This window comes from Typopeltis vanoorti, chromosome 17 (assembly GCF_054136105.1).
Source record: "Typopeltis vanoorti isolate ZY-2024b chromosome 17, IOZ_Tvanoo_1.0, whole genome shotgun sequence".
NCBI classification, from domain to species: domain Eukaryota; kingdom Metazoa; phylum Arthropoda; class Arachnida; order Uropygi; family Thelyphonidae; genus Typopeltis; species Typopeltis vanoorti.
In genome coordinates, this window is record NC_143565.1 from 104,248,203 (window position 1) to 104,271,553 (window position 23,351).

Below are 23,351 nucleotides of genomic sequence, written 5' to 3' on the forward strand. Positions count from 1 at the left end.
GGTAGGTGTTGTGGTTCGATATTAAATGGTTCATTTTTTCAGTGTATGTTGTATGGTCTAAAAGGACAGTGGCATTGCCTTTATCTGCTTTCGTGATTATAATGGCTTGGTTATTTTTTAAGGATTTCAGGGCTAGATTTTCGGTTTTGTTTAAGTTGGTGCTTAGTTTTTTGTTTGAATTTAGAATACACGATGTTTCCATTCGTATTTTATCAGTCAAAATTGTGGGGAGGGATCTTAAACCTCTCTCCATATGATACAGGATATCAAGTTTGTTCACTGGCCTCGGAGCCATGGTGTAGTTCAAACCTTTCTTTAGCAGCGAGAATTCACCTTGGGTGAGATTGTGGTTTGATTGGTTGATAACCAAGCTGTGATCAGATGGTGGTTGGTTGCTCCTAACATTGTTTGTGGGCGATTGGCTGCTCCTTATGATGTCGGTTTGTGATTGGCTGTTCCTTTCGTAATGGCGTCTTGATGATCTTGTGCTTTTCTGTTGTTGTAAGTCCACGCGGTTAGCCTAGTGGCTTTGCGCTTCGCAACCATATGCCTGGGGAAGGAGTGTCCTAGGTTTGATTCCCGTCCACGACGTGAGGAGCTTAAGGATCTTCCTCAGCCATAGCCAAGTTAGCCGGTCTTGGGCGTGGGCCACAGGGTTTTTTCCGCCAGTTTATCTGAGGTTTTTCATCCCGCAAGCAGGCAAACCGGCCCCGTGAACACACAGGTTACAGTCATAAATACTTACGGCAAGGAAGGCAACGGGAAACCACCTTGCTCATAATCATCTCTCCCTAGAATGGTAGCATATAGCTACCCTCCCGCGGCCGTATGGCAGATGGGAACCAGAAGTAGGGCTTGAAATTTCATTACGAATTTTTCTTTGTTTTTCAGTAATGAGTGCTTGGCAGAGTCGTCAGTGATCCTGTCTAGAATCTCCCAAATTTCTGGAATAACATAGTCAGATAACTCAAATTTAAGTTGTAGAACTTTGGCTTGGATGGATGCTAGATTTTTACGTGCCTCGTGGATTTGTTCTCGTAACAAGGTTTTTTCCAACAGGGCATAAATACGGAGCGCTTTGGCTGATTTAAACTTCTTCTTTAGTTTAATGCAGTTGGGTATTACGTTGCTGTCTCTACATCGTTTCAGAAAGGCTAGTCTATTCGTTAACAAGGAAACACGTATCTTTAGCTTACCGTAGAGGCTGCACTGCTTGTGGGTCACATCTCCGTGGATTACGATGATTCTTTCTTTTATGGTTATACGGTGGTCAGCACTCATATTTGTAAATTTAGGGACACAAAAACACACGTGTTGAACAGATTATTTTATTAATTAGTAATAAAATAAAACTTGACGTTTCGACCCCTATATCGAGGTCATCATCGGAAAAATACAACTATAAGGAACCAAGCTACATGATCATGCCCTGTATACCAGTAAACTTTATATGGAAGATTTTGAGCAATGTGCTCTAGAGACAGCATGTCTAACCCCAAAATTTGGCTCAGATATGTCGACGATATTTTCGCCATTTAGCCCCATGGCTGCGAAGCTCTAAATACATTCCTTAGCCACCTAAACAAACAACACAAACTTGTCCAAATCACCATTGAAATGGAAAAAAACAACTCTTTTCCTTTCCTAGACATACTTGTCACACTTCTTCCCGCTGGCTGTCTCTCCTTCTCAGTTTACCGCAAACCTACACACGCAGGCCAATACATACACAAAAATTCTTACCACTACCCAACACAAAAACTAGGTGTCATAAGCACTCTTAAACACAGAGCCCTAACTATTTGTTCTAATGAACAGGCTCTAAACCAGGAATACAAAATCATCAACCAAACATTTATCAAAAATGGATACAGTAAAAAAAACTATTCACAAGATCCTCCATAAAGATACCAGTAAGAACAAAAAAGATTTCAAGATTGCTATTGCCATTCCTTATGTTAGAGGCATTTCTGAAAAAATAGACAGAACACTTCGCAAATACAACATTAAAACCGCCTTTAAACCACCAAATAAGTTAAAACACCTACTCAGTTCTTCTAAAGATCCTCTTCCACACCTAGCTCACCCAGGGATATACAAAACACAATGCACATGTAACATATTATACATAGGCGAAACAGGGCGAACTATCCCAATCAGACAAGATAAACACAAACGACACATTAAATACCTCCATTTTGGTAAAACTGGCCTTTCTGACCACGCACTCCAAACACACCACAGAATTAACTGGAAAAATACCAACTCCCTACATGGCACCAAAACCTGGTTTGAGAGAAAATTTAAAGAGTCGTGAAATGCTCAAACACAATCCAAATCTCAACAAAAAAAACAATGGCCTAACCATTTCAAGAATGTGGAGGACCCATCTACAACCTGTATAACAACCTAAACTAGCCTTAGAAAAATCCCACTACAAGAAGACAACCTGGTGAAGTGTTTGTAACATTCAAGAGTAACTGAAACAAATCATTTTATAACAATCAGAACTATCCAGAAGAATATTAATACATGAGGACTTTAGCAGTTTATTGTAGTTGTATTTATTTATTTATATATATATATATATTTTTTTTTTATTTTTTTATTTTTTTCCTTTATCATTAGAGGTCAGGTTAGGAAAAAGGATTTATTAACTATCTAGATTTAGTTTACCCGTATACAGGGCATGAGCATGTAGCTTGGTTCCTTATACAGTTGTATTCTTCCTATGATGACCTCAATAAACAGGTCGAAACGTCAAGTTTTATTTTATTAGTAATTAATAAAATAATCAGTTCAATATGTGTGTTTTTGTGTCCCTAAATTTACAGATATGAGTGCTGATCACCGTGTAACCTTGAAAGAATCATCATAATTCATGGAGATATGACCCACAAGCAGTGCAGCCTCTACGGTAAACTAAAGATACGTGTTTCCTTGTTAACGAATTGACTAGCCTTTTTGAAACGATGTAGTGACAGCAGTGTAATACCCAACTGCATTAAACTAAAGTTTAAATCAGCCAAAGCGCTCCGTATTTATGCCCGGTTTGAAAAAGCCTTGTTACGAGAACAAATCCACGAGGCACGTAAAAAAAAAAAATCTAGCATCCACCCAAGCCACAGTTCTACAACTTAAATTTGAGTTATCCGACTATGTTATTCCAGAAATTTAGGAGATTCTAGACAGGATCACTGACGACTCAGCCAAGCACACATTACTGAAAAACAAAGAAAAATTCGTAATGAAATTTCAAGCCCTACAACAACAGAAAAGCACAAGACCATCAAGACGCCATTACGAAAGGAACAGCCAATCACAAACCGACATCATAAGGAGCAGCCAATCGCCCACAAACAATGTTTGGAGCAACCAACCACCATCGGATCACTGCTTGATTATCAACCAATCAAACCACAATCTCACCCAAGGTGAACTCTCGCTGCTAAAGAAAGGTTTGAACTACACCATGGCACCGAGGCCAGTGAACAAACTTGATATCCTGTATCATATGGAGAGAGGTTTAAGATCCCTCCCCACCATTCTGACTGATAAAATACGAATGGAAACATCGTGTATACTAAATTCAAACAAAAAACTAAGCACCAACTTAAACAAAACCGAAAATCTAGCCCTGAAATCCTTAAAAAATAACCAAGCCATTATAATCACGAAAGCAGATAAAGGCAATGTCACTGTCCTTTTAGACCATACAACATACATTGAAAAAATGAACCATTTAATATCGAACCACAACACCTACCAAATGGTAAACTACAACCCCACAAAACATAACAAAAAGAAAACAACTGAATTAATCAAATGTGTCCACACATGGCCCGTAGAAACAACAAAAAAATTAATATCTCAGTATGCCCGTGCACCCAGAATTTATGGGCAGCCAAAAATACACAAACCAGGCACACCGCTTCGTCCGATTGTTGAAGAAATTGACAGCCCAAAATATCACTTAGCCAAAAAATTAGCTGCCACACTCGAGGAATTGGTAGGTCAGTCCCCTTCCTACATAAAAAATACACAACATTTCATTAATAAAATTAGAAACGTTGCACTCAACGACCAAGATTTATTAGTCAGCTTTGACATAACTTCCCTTTTCACCAATGACACGATCTTGCTTCTACAGAACATATTTTCACATGACATCACGTCCCTCTTTGTCCACATGCTCCGCTCCAGATATTTCGTGTGGCAAAACAATTTTTACCTTCAAAAAGAATGTACAGCCATGGGCTCACCACTTTCTCCCCCAATAGCTAACTTTTATATGGAAGACTTTGAGCAACGTGCTCTAGAGACAGCATATCTAAAGCCGAAAATTTGGCTCAGATACGTCGACAATATTTTCGTCCTTTGGCCCCACGGTCACGAAGCTCTAAATACATTCCTTAGCCACCTAAGCAAACAACACAAACGTATCCAATTCACCATTGAAATGTAAAAAAACAACTCTCTTCCTTTCCTAGACATACTTGTCACACGTCTTCCCTCTGGCTGTCTCTCCTTCTCAGTTTACTGCAAACCTACACACGCAGGCCAATACATACACAAAAATTCTTACCACCACCCAACACAAAAACTAGGTGTCATAAGCACTCTTAAACACAGAGCCCTAACTATTTGTTCTAATGAACAGGCTCTAAACCAGGAATACAAGATCATCAACCAAACATTTATCAAAAATGGATACAGTAAAAAAACTATTCACAAGATCCTCCATAAAGATACCAGTAAGAACAAAAAAGATTTCAAGATTGCTATTGCCATTCCTTATGTTAGAGGCATTTCTGAAAAAAGAGAACACTTCGCAAATACAACATTAAAACCATCTTTAAACCCCCAAATAAGTTAAGACACCTACTCAGTTTTAAAGTTCCTCTTCCACACCTAGCACACCCAGGGGGTATAGAAAACACAATGCACATGTAACATACCATGCAATGGGAAAACAGGGCGAACTATCCCAATCAGACAAGACGAACACAAACGACATTAAATACCTCCATTTTGGTAAAACCGCCAACCACGCCACAGAATTGACTGGAAAAATACCAAGTCCCTACATCGCACCAAAACCTGGTTTGAGAGAAAATTTAAAGAGTTGTGAAATGCTCAGACACAACCCAAATCTTAGCAAAAATGATGGCCTAGCCATTTCAAGAATGTGGAGTACCCATCTACAACCTGTATAACAACCTAAACTAGCCTTAGAAAAATCCCACTACAAGAAGACAACCTGGTGAAGTGTTTGTAACATTCAACAGCAACTGAAAGAAATCATTTTATAACAATCAGAACTATCCAGAAGAATATTAATACACGAGGACTTTAGCAGTTTTTTGTAGTTGTATATATATATATATATATATGTATGTATGTATGTATGTATATATATATATATGTATGTATATATATATATTTTTTTTTTATCACTAGAGGTCAGGCTAGGAAAAAGGATTTATTGACTACGTAGATTTAGTTTGCCGGTATACAGGGCATGAACTTGTAGCTTGGTTCCTTATACAGGTTTCTTCCGATGATGACCTTGATATATGGGTCGAAACGTCGTTTTATTTTATTAGTAATTAATAAAATAATCTGTTCAACCCGTGTGTTCTTTTATCAATGTTTACTTTAAAAGTCGTGGTTCATAAGTAACTGAACTGTGTTTTTATTGCCTTAAATTATTTCCTGCTCACAAGTCCGATTTATTTAAGAACAGTGCAGTTGTAAAATAAAAGATCAGGCAGCACTCTTTTAACAAATAATTAAAACACATTTATTTACAAATTATACATGAACTAAACAATAGGGTGATCGCTTTCTCTATCGATTTATAAAATCACAGTACTTTGGAAGTAAACTCCTAGTTTACTTCCAAAGAGGTTAGGTAACTCTCTGTTAAGTTATCTTTACAAATTTTATATCAACTTCCAACATGCCAATTAATTCTCTTAAACACACTTCTTATTACTATTGAACAACTTTTTATAAGTCTTTCTATAACCTACTATGAGAGGGAATATACAAAAGGTTTGAACTTACAAAAAATTCTTCATCGCACATTCAGTCAAAAAGTCTTTCACTACAGTCTTATGGCATTTCTTTCATCTCAGATCTTGAGCTGGCTTCACTAATATCTCATTGGGAAAATAGTGGGCTGTGGACTGCGACCGGCAAAAGGTTGTTCTCCCAAGGCAAAAAAGAAAATATTCCGAGCGAAGTTCCTTCAGGTAATTTACATCACCTTATTTCCTCTGCTTGGGCTCGCCGAAAATGCCTGGACAACTGCTGTCTCCAATAGCTCGAACTGCTGCCTCCAAGAAACTGAAACCGCCACCAACTCTCAACTGGGATCCCTCTCTTTGGCGTCTTTCCTTCTTCGGCAATGTCTGGAAGCTCTCTCTCTCTGACCTGAAAGCTCCTCTCTTCTAGTGACTGGAAACGGGAAGCCCCTTATGTTTGGTTCAGTCCCTATTATTTTACGATCTCGCGACCTTGCACTAAGGGTAGTAACCCCAAAGAATTCGGCATGGCTCTTTTATCTTATTTTAAATTTAACCGCTCTTTGTTCTCCTCCAAAACTTGTCTCTAAAATTAGCGGACCTCTTTGATACTTTGCTTCTCTTTTCGGGGCCGCAGAAACTTCTCTAAACCTAGCGGCACTCTTAGATACTATCTTTAAAGGTGTTAGTGCAGTAAGCAACTCTTATATACAAAACTAGTAAACAACTTTTCCTGCACTCTTACACTTAACTATATACATATACAAAGTTCCCCTGGGAAAGCATTGCCTTTGTTTTTGATGTTAAAACAGTAAATACATTCACTTCCCACAGGATTAACTACATTAATATTTTAATGTACAGTTTTAATCTCAATGTAAAGCGCTTTGATATTTTTAAGCTACATCGAGTTTTTACAACGGGATACTGTAATAGTGCAATGTGATAAGTTCACATTATTACTGGCTCACTATTGACAGTCTTACTTCAAATTAGTCTGTTGTTTGTCAAGATTTCAGTAATTTCAGATTGTATATTTTGGTCTTCTGACTCACTTCTAACTGCATCAAATCACCTAGTCTTCATTGACTTTTGGGACTTTTTTTCTGCCCTTCTGTTCAATGACAGAATGGCAGAAAAAACATGCTACACTGTTGGTTGATTGGTAGACCCTCTGCTACTAATGGCTCACACAAAAAATTAAGCAAGTTTGAGCACGGTTAGTGATTGGAAGGAGATCAATTGTTCAATGCTGTTGGCATACTCTCCCTCGATGAGTCTTTGGACTCCTTGGAGGTGTCGCATAATAATAATAATCACACTAACCTTTCTTTTCCCATTCTATTTAAATTTCTATATAATTTTGGATTAGTTGTTCTGTTTACACATTCCTGAATGCCAACAGTGTCAAGTCTTTTCTAATATACATTCACATGAAACTGTGTAGTTATTCAGTTTAGATGAGAAATTGTTCACACTGGTATAACATTTATTTAGGAGTAGAACATCATCTACATCAAGTAAATAGCTGAGATTAACATTACTTGTTTTGATATCATGTTTAATGCCACTATTCTTCATAATTTGATCTATATAGATGATGAATAATTGTGAAGGTAGTGTGTATGACTTGTGATACACTTGATTTTATTAAACCCTGTGCTAACTTCAATTTTAACCACTGACTTACAACTCAAATATAGACTATGTATTGCTCAATGTACTGTCCTGTTTTCTCCATATACAGTAGATGCCTCTTCTTGTAATCGCTTTTGGACAGTAGATAACAATGCTTTTAGATAACAATAACCGGCTGATAATATTAAGCAAAGGATATAAAACATTGCATCATTTATTTCAATTGATTGTTATGAACATTATTTAATTTAATTTATTGTTATAAACAACTTTTTATTAATCAACAACATAAAATTTATTTTTAAACCTTATCTAGTGTTGTCTGTCATGTGTTTGAATATAGTAGTTCATGAATAAATTGCTCATACCCATAATGCCTTTCAAAGTTTGTCGCTCTATGTTGCACACACACACCGCAATGAAGTATTTATAGAGCTTTTTGCATCTGGGCATTGGTTGGAGAGCTTCTAAAATTTGTTCTTCTATACTTGTATTAGGTTCACTTTCTTTTACTAGTTTAAAGTTCTCATTGAAAGCTACTTGACATATTTCCGACACTGTCATTGGAAGAAGAATTTAAAAATTGGTTAGATATTGATAACATTGTTATCAATATACAACCAATTTTTAAATTCTTCTTTTGACATACCATTTGGGGCTTTATCAAAAATTTCATTTATATGATATTCAAATTCTTCAGAAGAAGGAGTTTCAGAGTTTGTTTTAAAAAGTCCACCTGTTTTGGAAGCAGTTTTCAATAGTCTTCTCTCAGACTTGCTTTCATGACAATGCTACCAAATGCAGTGCATCAAAGAAGGGAAGACTAAAAACCAATTCAATTGCACTAGTATCAGATTGGTCTTTTATATAATCAAGTTCAGCTATAATTTTTGCACGAACCTCCCTACGATAATAAGCCTTAAAAGCTCATATGATGTCTTAGTCACATGGTTGAATTAATGATGCAGTGTTCAAAGGCAAGAAAATTACTTTGATGTTCTTTAACAATAAGTTGATCAATACTAACCAATTGTTGAAAATGGCATTAGTCGTCCAAGCATTTGCACTAGAACAGTAGTCAACAGGCAAACTTTTGATGCTTTTAAAACATTGAGGATTTTTACTTTTTACAATCACCAGGAGCTCTTGTTTCTCACCTTTCATATTAGCACAATAAGGAACTGTCACTCGTTCTTTCAAAGATTTAAATCCTTTAATACTTTCATTTTTAAACAAATAAGTATGCTCAGGCATTGCATGAAAATAGGGCCCTGCTTTGTCTCCATTGTAAATATTCTTGAGAGAATATTGAGCAATAATTGAACAACGTAGATACGAATATAAATTAAATTACACTTTAATAAATATTTCCGATATTTCGCCAACGTCACGTTGCCATCTTCAAAAGGAACTTACAAAAATAGGCACGTGCACTTAGGCACTACAACACAGTAACTGAGAATGAAGAGATGAAGCTATTGTTCTCCTAAAAGTCCTGATGGTGCCCTCTAGCGGGCTATGTTCTTGGCCATTGGGCTGATGTAAGCCTCCCAAATTTGGGGAGTCGCATACAATCAAATTTGTTGAGGTTTGGAGAGTTTCTTAGGGCTGAGGCTGATTCTATAAATAGTCTTTCGAATTTGTATTTGCTATGGTGTATTATTGTAGCTTTCTTCCACCATATTCTGTGGTGTTTATCCATAGCATGGTCTGCAAGACCAGAATGGCTTTACTTGTGAAAACGGATGTAGTCTTTGTGTTCAGAAATTCTGATATTCGCTGTCCTGCCTGTTTGGCCAAAGTAAGACAGTTTACAGCTGCAAGGGACCTGGTATACACCAGGTAGGTCTAGGGGAAGTGGTTGGTCTTTAGTGGAGTAGATAAGGGATGCCAATTTTCCTGTATGGCCTATAACAGGAGGTCAGGTCATGTTTTTTTAAGATTTTGGTAAATTTTTCCGAGGTGCCTCGGATGTAGGGAATGGTGATGGATTTAGAGTAATCCTTGTTGTGGAGGGGGTACTGTGGTTTGTAGGTTTTAATTTTTTTTGTTTTTTTTGAACTAAATCACATCCTCAACACTTTCTCAGCCAATGGCCGAGAAAGTGTTGAGGATGTGATTTAGTTCAGTGTTTAGGGTCATGTCGTTAGAACAGATTAGTTTAGCCCTGTTGTATAGTACTTTCACCACTCCATATTGTTGTGTGTGTGTGTGTGTGGGGGGGATTGTTGGTGAATGTATCTGCCTGTATGTGTGGGTTTTCTATAAACTGAGAAAACCAAGGTTCCATCAGGCTTGCGGGTGACTAGTGCAGCCCTTTAAAACTTTAATATCTTCATATATTATCATTTCTTTTTGAATATCATCTATTCTATCATCTGCCTTTCCACACACATTGCAGATTTTTGATAGCATTTTCTATCTTAAATATTGGTGTATACTCCTAACTGCATTCTTCTAGAACAGTGATTTTCAACCTTTTTCATAACACAGCACACCTAGACTAATCATTAAAATTCTGTGGCAAATTAAAAATATATTCTTTTAATTTTTTTGATAATCAGGCAAAAAATAAGCATAATTTTGATTGATTTACATACACAAGAAGATAGAAGACCAGACACTAATAAATAAATGCACAAATTACGACATTATTTCTTTCAATTAATTTGTTTTCATAAATCTTGCGGCACACCTGAAGACCTCTCACGGCACACCGGTTGAAAATCGCTGCTCTAGAAGAGTGTTTCTCAACTGGTGGTAAGTGGAAAAAGATTTGGTGGTATGTGAATAACAGACAATTGAATTTTTTTAAATTTATGAAATTATTCAGGAGTTGATAAGTTAAAGAAATTTCAGAAAGAGCAATACAATTTTTAATGGCAATTCATTTGACATATTTATATGAAATATGATCTTTTATGCTGTGTCTTCTTTTCACTTTGGAGTGAAATATATGTGTGAAATTAAGTAAAATAAAACCAGGTGTAAAGAAACTAATTACTGTCATAAATTTAGTTTAATCCTTTATCCAAGTGTGAGCAAATACAAAGTTTGTCCCTGAAAATATCTTCAGGACTGGGGTAAGGTAGTACAACACCGGGTAACTCATAGCAAAGGTGGACCAAGCTAACATCGCTCCTATCTCAGTATCTCCCATAATGCAAAACACATCTCCTTGCGGATATGTATAATATTATGCATTAAGGGAAGGGCCACTACTCAGACTAGTTTCGACCTTTATTGAGGTCTCTTCAGTGGGAGCCAGGCCCAGAAGTGGAGATACCAGGCCATCTTTACCTATAGGAGTTGCCAAAAGGTGTGCCACCTTTTTATTAAACTTCCCACTCAATATAGGTCGAAACTAGTCTGGGTAGTGGTCCTTCCCTTAATGCATAACATTATACATATCCACAAGGATATGTGTTTTGCATTATGGGAGATACTGAGATAGGAGTGATGTTAGCTTGGTGCACCTTTGCTACGAGTTGCCCGGTATTGTTACTACCTTACCCCAGTCCTGAAGATATTTTCAGGCGCAAACTTTGTTTGCTCACACTTCGAAAAAGGATTAAACTAAATTTATTATAGTCTAACCAAGTGAAAAATAAACTTTCAAAAACTAATTACTGTCCAACAAGCTGAAGTGTCACATTGTCAGTAATTTATGGTAAATAGTTGTTCATGCTTTCCTGATTTATTGCATTTAATTGTTTTTGATTACAATTAAATCACCATGTTAATACAGTATTTTTTATGATTTATTATGTATCTTACATATTTTAATAAGTGGTACTGAAAATTTTCGTTTTGATTCTACAAGTATGGCGTGCACAACCAAGAATGTTGTACAAGAATGGCTGCTCTGGAATATCTTTTTATATTTTTTTGATATCTGTTAACTTCTTGTATCCTTTAGCTGTTTTGTGTCTTGCAGGATGGAAACTCCTGCATTGGTATGAGACTAACTCACTTTCAGTTGAAAAACCCATATAGAGGTTCGGTTGTAGACAGGATTGGAACTTGGGTTTTGGTCTTTTATCTTTCTGACCAGCATGCATAGCTGTAGAGATCCTGTGAATGAGGCAGTTGTTTTTTAAAAAAATATTAACTCCTTAATTTGAATGTTAGACAATTCGCTGTGTTTACAAATCCTGCTGTTATTCTTTTTCCTACACCAGAATGTTTTCACAACAGTTGAAAATGAGCATTCTTTTTTTCATAAAAAAAAAAGTGCCCAACAATGGCTACACTATGTAATGAGAAAGCAGGCTTTGATACTTTCATTATTCTGCTTACTTAGCTGTCATATTTTCAGTGTGACACTTTTTATGAAATGGCTTCATTACCTGTGTCTTCTTTTCATGTTTACTCTTAATTTCATCAGTTTTTCTGTGGAGTTACAAGGACGGACTCATCTTGGGAAGTCCTGCTCTCTCTCTCTCTCTCTCTCTCTCTCTCACTCTCTCACTCACACACACACACACACACACAGCTCATCAAACCCTAACACAAACTCATTCATTGTTTCTGCAATCACACTCCCATTCAATGCATTTTCCATTCACCAATATCTCCCTTTCTCCCATGCAGAAAAACCTACTTCTCACCTCCCTGCTCATACCTTCCTTAGTTTCCAGGGAGGACCTGTTATTCTGCCTCCGTTTCTCTCTGCTCCATGAAAAATTCTTCACATTAAATCTAGTAACAATCTCATGCCATCTTATTCTCCCCCCCCCCCACTGTTCTATATGTGACTTAATCAAGGCCTAATTGCAAGGGAGCCATAACCCATTGAGATGTCCTTACAGTTTTAACAATGTGTCCCTTAAGTTTTAGGTGGTCTACCACCATTCTTTAATCTCTTATTTCTTCCACCTTTAAAATTTTCTCAATTTTAAAACCTTAACCTTTGCAAAATTGAACTTCAACCTTACTCACTTGCACAGTCACACATTCTAATCAGATCTTCAGTAAAGTCACAGTATTCTGTACTCCTCGCAGTAGTTCTCTTTGAATCATCTGCAAAGAACTAAGTATTTTTATTCAAGCCTCTCACATCATCATTAAATATAACATAAGTTAAACACAGATCTCTGTGGCACACAATTAGTGAACTATCCTTTTCTGAAATACTATTCTCCCATATAATATTATTACAATATCAGATAAAGAACATACTGATAACGAACGCAGGTCATCTTTTAATATTTTTGTGGTATAGAGAGGAGGCATTTGAACTTTGGTGCTGGAGAAAGATGATGAAAATTAGTTGAACAGAAAGAAAAAGTAATGAAGAAGTTCTAAATGAAGAACAGTCACTAATGAACCACATCAGTAAGAGAAGAAAAAGCCTAATTGGACACCATCTGAGGCGGGGGGGGGGGCTGATTACAGAAATAATGGAGGGGACTGTAGAGGGAAAGAGGCCATGAGGCAGACCAAGAATTTCATATATAAATAACATAAATGATGCTAACCAGCGCTAAGAGTTATGAAGAGATAAAAAGGAGGTCACAAGACAGGATGTTATGATGAGCTGCTATAACTAACCAATCTTTGGATTGATACACCAGAGAAGAAGATAGAGAGGAGAGAGAGTGAGTGAGCGAACACAGAGATTATTTAATGAATTACAAAATATATATTCATTCAAAATTACGAGCATATTTGTCAAATTCTAATGCTCAAAATTTTACAAATATTATTGTACAAAGATTAAATGCTAATTATTGTCATACCTTGCAAAAAGTATTGCTACATGTGATGATGTAGTAATCGTCACATGTAGTATTACTACATGTGATGATTTACTATAATGACACCTTGGAGAATTAGTTAATTCTGTTCTTATGCATCTCTCAAGGTCTTCTTATGACATTATTAGTCTTTATTATATAGATATCTACTTAACATCAAATTAATATTTTGTTCATGATTCTTGTCGTATTACTATTTTTCTCCCATTATTAGTATCATTGAGATGGACACCATTACCTCCAAAATTATGTTGTATTTCATCAGTTCCTTTTCAACGTTATGGCCATACAGTTGTTGCTTATGGAGAATTAGTTTACTTATGGGGTGGTCGCAATGATGAGGGCTCGTGCAATATTCTCTACTGCTATGACACAAGTAAGTAATTTATTTTTGCTGGTTTGATATGATATTATATATTATTTACTTGTTTTATGATCTTTTCTTTATTAAAACTTTGCATTTACAGAAGTATTAGTGATCTCTTGATATTATGTTAAAAAATAACAAATTTTAAAGATGTGTATGAATGTTGTGTATAAAGTAAAAATTATTTAATGGAATAATTTTATCACCTTAGCTTTTGTTTAAGTTTGCTAATGCATTATCATATCTTTCTTTTGTATATTTCTAATTTACTCCAAAATGTTGATAGAAACTCAAACAAAGCTAAGTATTTAAATTATTATTCTGTTGAATAATTTTCTTGCTTTAAAATATGGCTTATTTTATAAATGTTAAACTTAGTTGGTAGATGATTATCATTACTAGTATGAGGCCACCTTATTCACAGTGTTTCATTAATAGAATGTTAATTAAATATTAATTCTGTTTACAGAACTGAGCCACATGCTGGAATGAAACTTAGTGTGTGGTGGTTGCAATAAAATCAGATTACAATTAAGACTCAAATTTAAAAAAAAATTGTAGTATTAAATGCAAATATGAAAAAATATTTGCAGTAATAAAATTATCATATTCTTGTGAATATGTATGTCTAATAAACTTTATTATACCACAAGTGCCATTAAAAACTAGTCTAATTATCCTTCACGGGTAAGAAATAATCAAAAAGACTAGTAAACTCTGTAAACTTTTTGTTCAACATGGTAAGCTATAAATGAGGATTTCCTTTTTAAAACAGTGTCATGACTCAAAGATAATCCCTAATGTTGCTAAATTTAAAGAAACTATCAGATTGTTGGGTACTTGTCATATTTACATCAACGTTAGCCATCCTCTCATATGCAATCACCTATGAGCTGCCAAACATGATCTTGCCCTCAATCTTTCTGCAAGAGACAATATCTTCATTCTTAAACACCAATCTTTTCAACTTGGCTTTAGACTTATCTCGGCAGTCTCTCCTGTGATCTTACAATAAAAGCAGACTTTTGTTCAAAAGTAGAAACCAACCAAGGTTAAACCCAACAACAAACAGATGGGTTGTCAACATATATGGACATTCCCTCACTCCCCTAGAAACTTCAGTGCTTATGAAAGGACATGACTATGCTATAGTGCCTAAAAGAATTCCATATCTAGATTTCCTACATAACACTAAGAGGAACCTGACCACCCTCTCATGTGATAATGCTAATAAACTCCAATCAGAAGTTTACTCAGTACTATTCAGAGCTAGACTTACTCCCCCCCAAACTTATCTCTAGCTGAAATCGAGACCCTTAAATCCTTGAGATATGATAACCATTTTACCATAACAAAAGTAGATAAGGATAAAGCTGTAATGATCATGGACACCACTGAGTACAACAAAAAAAAGTTTCTTCTGTTATAGGAAAAGTCCACTTACCAGGAGATTTCTCAGATCCTACCAACATTAAAATTTACTCAACAAACCAATTAGTTGGGATGAAGGCACTGTTAAAAAATTGAAGACCCGTTTTGGTAAAACCCCACATTTTTTGGCCTCGCAAAAATATATAAGGAGTTCCACTCAGAACCATAGTGGACTGCATAGAATTCCCCCCCCCCCCCCCCACACACACACGCACCTATCGTTTAGCCAGATTCTTAGCTCATCTGTGTTAAGCTTCCATACTGGCCGCACACCACATACATAAGCTCTCTCTGAAGAATTCATCAATTTTTCTGACAAAAATAAACAACCTAACCCTTTAGCCTACAGACCTCATGGTCAGCTTTGATATCCAGTCCTTATTTACCAGTTTACCTCTGGTTGACACTCCAGCTGTTATCAGAGGAATTTCCTTTAGACAGAGTTGAACTGTTTGACTTTGTCGTGCACTCAGACTATTTCATCTGCAGAAAGCAAGTCTATAAACAGATTTAATGAACTGCTATGGGAAGCCCCTTGTCAGCATTTTGAGGAATCCTTGTTCTCTTCACTGCAACCCCAACCTTTCTTTTTTGTTTGATATGTAGATGATGTGTCATCTGACCAGACTCAGAAGAACCTCTGCCCATATTTTTTACCAAAATCAACAGCCTTCACCCATGCATCAATTTCACTATGGAAAAAGAAAATGATCGAAAATTAACTTTCTTGGATGGCCTCTTTTCCCATACCCCTATTGTAATACTTGTTACTTCTGTTCACTGTAAACATACCTTTACAGGCTGCTACATACAAGATTCAGCACATCATCCATCTCAAAAAATAGGCATCTTCAAATCTCTACTCAACAGAGCATGTTATCTGCTCCAATTCTAAGATCTCCAACAAGAATTGAGCATTATCCAATGCATCATACTACAAGAGCCCTGAACCTGTACAGCGAGTCCCTATCCCATACACTATAGACATCTCTGAGATTATTGCTAAGATCCTGAAAAGTTTTGTTCCTACATTTTTACCCAGTCAACAAAATCTCTTGGTTATCATGCATAAAAGATACCCCCCCCCCTCACCCTCTTGGTGTTTACCAGGTTCACTATAAATGCCTCTGCTCGTACTTTCGACAAACAAGATGTTCTATCGAAAAACAACTACAGAAACATCAAAATTATATCACCAGCAATAAACCTGAAAAATCTGGCCTTGCTCAGCCTGAAGTGGACACTGACACAATATCCTATGGTCCAATACTTGCTTTTTACATTGAGCAGTTATTTAACAAGAGTGTTGTGAAGCATTGAAATTGGAATAACTGCCTCCCTGTTGTCAAGATTTGAGAGTATCTCATTCTTATAAATGACAGGTATTGCATTTCCTTCATATTTTAATTAAATTTTAAAAAATGTAATTTAATATAATGCTGTATTCATTCATTTCATTATCTAAATTAAATTTTATTTTATTTCAAATTACTTAATTTTAAATTTGGGCCTTAATTGTAATCTTATTTTATTGTAACCCCACCTACCAGCTGGTGTTCTGGCACTTGGCTCAGCTCTGTAAATAGGATTAACATTCTTTGTTCTAGCTTCAGCTTATGATTGTGCTGATGCACTGATGATGACCAGTTAGTTTCTGTTCGAAATATTTGCAGTAAAAAATTATTATATTCTTGTTAATGTGCATGTCTAATAAACTTTATTATGCCACTAAAAACTCATCTAATTATTGAAAATCTAAAGTGGCTCGATGAAGTATCAGGTTTGATCTCTAGCTGTATTCCTAGATTATCTCATCTTTAGGCCACCCACAATACTAATTGGTTCCCAACCTTTTGTTGGAAACAAAACAGCAACAACCAAAAAAATTAGGTTATTTTAATCTCTCAGTATGATAGAATGGAAATTTTATAACAGGAAACATGTTGATTATGCTCATTTTTTATGTATTATACACAAAAAGTTTATTAAAAAATGGGTTAACATTCATTTAATGATAAAAGGATAACAATAAAATATTATTTTGCATTAGAGTGAATTGTGTTTTCTCAAATTCAACACAAAATCTTGTAGTTGATTGGGAACAGAGGTTCCCTTCGTCACCTTCCCTTTCCAGCTGCCATTTCTTACAAATACTTTTGTCAATTTGACAGTTTTAACCATTATACATTATTCACCTGTCTGACTGTTGAATAGTTGAGGCTTGCACTGATATTTGTGAGATATATATGTTTATTAGAAGAATTTCATATCACTTTCAAAAGTAAATGATATGACAATCCATGTGGACCAAATTGAAGCACCTCACTTGTGGTTGTGAGAGTTTTTTTTTATGTGACTCTCACCCACAATAGGTTATAAACCTATAGTACATTAGTAATAAGGGTTTTTATTTTATTTTATGTTTATTTTTTTTACATAATCTGGAACCCCTGCTCTTCAGACCTCTAATCAGCAGTCCTCAGATCAGGCAATGAAATTCATATCTCACCTTTCACTAGCATTCATGCTCATAGTAAGATCAAACTTGGGACCTAGTGGTTGGAGAATGGAAATGCTTTCCACTTGGCCAAACAGGCCAATTATGAATTGCAATTATGAACGAGCAGTGATGGATTACTAAATAGGCGCACTAGGCATGCACCTAAGGCCTCGTCATCTCGAGGGGCCTCAAAAATTAAATATCAAAACGATAATATGCCTCTAAAAATTCAGTGAACGTTTATATTTGCTATTTATTTATTTTCTAATATATTTTTTAGATAGCTAATATTTATTTTCTATTTTATTTTTTTATTTTCTTTTAATAGGAAAAAAAATTAGGAACATATTAAAATGATTTATCTATAATGTTTATAGAAAATTATATAGTTAATATGTTAAATTATAATAACATTATTGATCAACTTGCAGTAAAAGCATGAAAGGTAACATTGTAAGTTGTAATACTAACTAGACAAATTAAAACAATTAAATTTAAAGGCCCTTTATGAAAAAAACACTTTTACATAAAGGGCCTTATAACAAAATTGCACCTAGGGCCTCAAAGAAACATAATCCAGTACTGAAGATGAGATATTTAAAAGTATATTGAGAAAGATGAAGGCTGTACTGAAATCACATGAGCATTTTTGAGGAGTAGGCTTGGATGCCTGTTTGAACTATTCGCATTAATTTGAAACATTGAAAATTCTATAATATGATAAATTCAGATAATTGGTTTAGATAAAATCAACTTTTCTTTAATAAATTAGGTGACTTGAAAAAATTTCATTTATTTTTATGCTTTGCAGTGAGTTAATTTTTGTTATTATAAGTATCAATGCTTTTGATTAAGATTTCATGATTTTTCAGTTGTTTCAAATTGTTAGTTCTTGTCAGAGAATTAGACATGGGATTGTGGAAAACACTTTGTCATTTGGATAATTAAAGGGTCAAATAACTGAAGGTACAATTACATGGTGCTGTACCAGAAGTCGGTTGATATACCAGCCCATGCACAAACTTTGTTTGTTTACACTTGGATAAAGGATTAAACTAAGAATATAACTTCTTGGCATCTTTAAGTTATATATAACCAAGTGGAAAAACTTTCAATATATATCTCTAATCCAGAGTATTTTAGTATTAAGGTGTGATACCTTTTGATTACTTGTATACGGAAATATGACTTCTGCATTACTTCAACTTGGGTATCATTTCTGGATCTGGCTTCCACTGATGAGACATCAATAAAGGTCGAAACTGGTCTGAGTAGTGACCCGTCCCATAATTCTTAGCAATATGGGATGGGCCACTGCCCAGACCAGTTATGGACATGTATAATCATCTCATACTGCAAAGCATTATAGGATGATTATAAATGTCCATAAGGATATGTGCACTGCATTATGGGATACTAAGATAATTGATGTGAAGTCATTTACTTCTATATGCAAGTTGTGAAGTGACTTCATGCATAAACTTTGTTTACTTACGCTTGGATAAAGGATTAAACCAAGAATATAACTTTTTGGCATCTTTAATTTATAGAGAATTGAAGGTTGGGTAATTTGAAGTACAAATGACCAAAAATAATTATGGAATCACTGTATATTGTATTGAGAAGAGGGTTTTGTCCTCTTAAGGTTTCTTCCTGATTTCTGATGTGCCGGCAGTTTATAACAGTTAGTTGTCTGGTCATTGAAACCATCATCATCAAATTCCTGACATGTACCCTCAAGGGATGTACAGTATATTATGATAGTACTACATGAAGAACTTATTTCCTATCAACAGTTTTCCTCCAGATCAATCTGTTATCTGTCCAACATTATCAGATCTTATATCTTTGTCTTCTAATGCACTTTTTACTGTATCAATACACCTATATCTTGGTCTTTTTCCTGCCAACCTGGTAGAGAACACTTGTTTTGCTGAGCTTTCCTCTCTTTCATTCTGTTTAAGTGACCATACCATCTGAGATTACCTCTGCTAACACATTCCTGGATGCTAACAATGTCAAAATCCAACTCCAAATATGCGAAACAAACTTCTTATTATATTCCTTCATTCTGTTCACTTCTGTTCTTTGGAACAATCTTCCCCATACTGCTTTTCCTACCGAGTACAACCTCTAACTCTTTAGGAAACATATCAATAGGCTATCTCTTTCTCCTTAGTCACTCACTTACACATGGCACTATAGTGTTATAGGTTTTGTGCCCTTTCATGCATGGGTCATCATCAAAAATTAAAAAGAAAAAGTTATAGGGAACACAGATCTCTCTTTTTAAAAACAGGGAATAATATGGCTCTTCATTGTGGATATTCCAATCCCTTAGTTTTTTTTTTTTTTTTTTTTTTTTTTTTTTCCATATTAGCTTGATAAGCTCATAAATTTTTTTTCACCAGTTGTATTGTTGTTCTTTTAGTGCTTTAATAACAATATCAACTTCATTCAGAGATGGTTTCTCAATTTTGGTTATTCAGCATTTCCTTCTGCACATTGTATCTGAGGTGTAAAGTTTCTATCTGGTGGTGATGATTTGTTTAGTAGTCCCTCAGAACACTCTGAATTCATCACTAATTTCTTTTTCTTCAGTAATTAAATCTCCTTGATTTTTAGTATTTGAGTTCTCTTAATTATCCCACTGCAACTGAAAAATCTTTGAATCTTTTGCATTATTTTCAGTTTGTTTAGTTTTCAATCTGATAGCCTATTCTCTTGATGCGAGAGAATAGGTTATCATATCAAAGCTTCACATCCCTTTACTGTTAATAATATTTGAATCTTTAGACAGGGTCAGACTTCCCTTCTCAAGCTGAATGATAATTAGTGATAATTTATTGTTCACCAAGCTGCCTTGGTGAACATAAAAAATACATATGGCACTGTCGTTATTGCAAGTCGGGTCTAGCAGACCATACCTTGGATACCACTTCACATGGGATCAATTGGAAGAAAGCAAAAGTGCTACACACAGAAGTCATAAGTCAGAGAGATTATTTTGGAAATTAACAGAAACTTTAAAACATACTCCAAACCTCACAATTATATCTATATTAATTTATCCAAAATCTGGGAAACAGTCATTTTAAGATTTAATTAATATTCATTTTCTCTCTTTTTCCAACATGGTGCCAAATTATGACTTTAGTTCCTTGTGTTGTCTGTTACAATTTTTTAAACTAGTCAAACTGTTTTATCAAATTGTTGTTGTTTTGCATACTATGACAAACTGTTTTTGTGCTCTGAAGATGCTGGATATAATACCAGTGAAATATCAGCAAATAAGTTAAAACATATTATTTTCTTATCATTCTGCGTTATCAGTACCTGAAAATAAATAATAGCAGTGAAATAGTATTTTAGATCTCTGCAGTAAATAGCTATGAATTATAAATTTTATAATTTTATAAGTATGTATATTTCTCTCATATACATAATGCTAGTTGATATGTTATTAATAAGTGTTGGGATAAAAAAAAAGTATGCTACAAATTTCTGTGTTAATGCTCCATGTTTCTTATTTCATTCTTTTTCTTTTTTTGCATGACAAGATACAAGATGTTGGAGTTGTCCAGATGTTACTGGAACTCTTCCTGGAGCTCGTGATGGTCATTCTGCTTGCGTCATAGGTCATTATATGTATGTGTTTGGTGGCTATGAAGAGGAAGTCGACCGTTTTTCCCAAGATGTTCATCGTTTAGATTTCACAACCATGACCTGGCAGTACATTATCACAAGGGTAATAATGTGTCAAGTGTTAATTTTGCCATATATAAATGAATATTTTATTTTCACTTTATTGTTTTCTTTCTCCTAAAATTACATGAAAGTGGAATGGGGGCGGGGTTGTATGTATAATTTTCAGTAAGTCCATAAAAATCGACAATCGTGGTCTAAAGCACTGATGGAAAAGATCTTTAAACTACTTCAAGCTAATTTTATGCTAAACTTCTGAAATTTAGCTGATTGACAGCAACAAAATCCCTTCTCTACATATTCATGGTGAAGAAAGATGATTTCATTTTTGGGGAGGGGGGGGGGGGCTATGTGCATCTAAGTATATCCTCCAGCCAATAGCCACACACCTTAGAGGAAAGTAAAAAACAGGGACTTTGTGGTACAGCAGATGTCTGCTTATTCTGATCAATTGGGATCAAAAAACAAATCTCGGTAAGTGAATTTCAAGATTGTAAACAATAGGAGACTTTCTCCAAAAACATTACCTCATTGTTGCATTATATAGCTTTTATAATGATATGTTAATGGTGCTTTAATAAAGAATATGTAGAAAAATTCATTGATGACCTTTCTTTTTTAAAGAAAATGTTTGTTTAGCACCATATTAAAAAAAAAAAAATGCAAGAAATGTTCTGCGGTCACACATCAATGGTTTGAACTCATATGCATACAGACATGCTTTTCTATTTCAAATGTTTAGACGATTTTCCTTTTGCTGGTAATTATAAAAAAAAAATTTAATAATCACTTATTTAAAATAACAAACATATTGTATGTGACTATGCTTGTTGACACAATGAATTTAACATTTGTGTCTGTTATGTGTATTGGGGTGGGTGGACAGTATTATTTTGTTTGAGGTATCCTCCTAAAGTGCAATTTGCCTTGTAGATTTTTAACGTATTTCTTTAAACGAACTGATTATGCTATCATTATACTTTTATCATTTCAAATAAGAATGATATTTCCCTATTCAAATTAATGTTAATCCAAAAACAAGTCATGAAACTGATGAATTCTATTTGATAATTGTTTGCCACCAATACTAACTTTTTTATTGGTCAAAAATTGGGGTTCGTCTTATACACGGGAGAGTAACCGTTTGATAGACCCGCGGTTGCCATGGCAAAACTGCCGTGAATAGGCTTCTGCCTGTTCTCCTGCAGAAGCCTTTCTGCGAACAGGCTTCTGCCAATCACTAGCCTTTGTTAACTCTGTCGATTGACGTCATTAACTTCTGATTCTGAATAAACCAGTCGGAACTCTGAAAGCATTCATACTTCTGCAACTCATTGGCGGGGTAAGTTAATGCATTAACAATATTTTGAGCACTAGCCCATAAAAATGTCTGAAAATAAAAAACAATTGTCATATTCTTCAAAATTCAAGATAAAAGTCATCAATTACCCAAATGAACATGGAAATAAAGCTTCAAAGAGACAGCAGTTTGGAGATCTTCCCACTGAGTGTATGATTAGACAGTGGAGAAAACAGGAAGAACAACAGCTCAAGATGCCAAAAAAGAAGAGAGCCTTAAGAGAAAAACGAGCAAAATGTCCAAACTTGGAGCAGAGGCTTAAGACTTGGAATATGGAGCAGTGCCAGAGTGGGATATATGTGTCAACCAAGCTTATTCAGTATAAGGCAAAAAGGTTTGCAAGTGAAATGAACATTGTTGATTTCACAGGAAAGGCAAAATGGTGCTTCAACTTCATGAGGAGAGAAGGGTTGGCCATGAGAACACGAACCAAGTTAGCCCAGAAAATGCATCCCTAAAAATGCATATTAGTATGTATCTTAAAAATATTACCTAATTACTAAATATACTTTGAATATTTAAAAAAATATCAAATGTGTCTGTTTTATGTTTAAAATATTGA

At 35.1% G+C, this 23,351-nt stretch overlaps 1 protein-coding gene across 4 annotated transcripts in view; it reads left to right on the forward strand.

Moving 5' to 3' along the window:
* Window positions 1-23,351, forward strand: part of LOC150097733 (kelch domain-containing protein 3) — a 178,315-nt gene that overhangs the window by 30,448 nt on the left and 124,516 nt on the right. For all 4 annotated transcript variants that reach the window (XM_090407769.1, XM_090407768.1, XM_090407766.1 and 1 more), the window contains exons 3-4: window positions 13,641-13,802; window positions 21,285-21,472. In XM_090407769.1, the coding sequence (XP_090263895.1) occupies window positions 13,641-13,802; window positions 21,285-21,472 (350 nt within the window). The remainder of the gene's footprint in view (window positions 1-13,640; window positions 13,803-21,284; window positions 21,473-23,351) is intronic.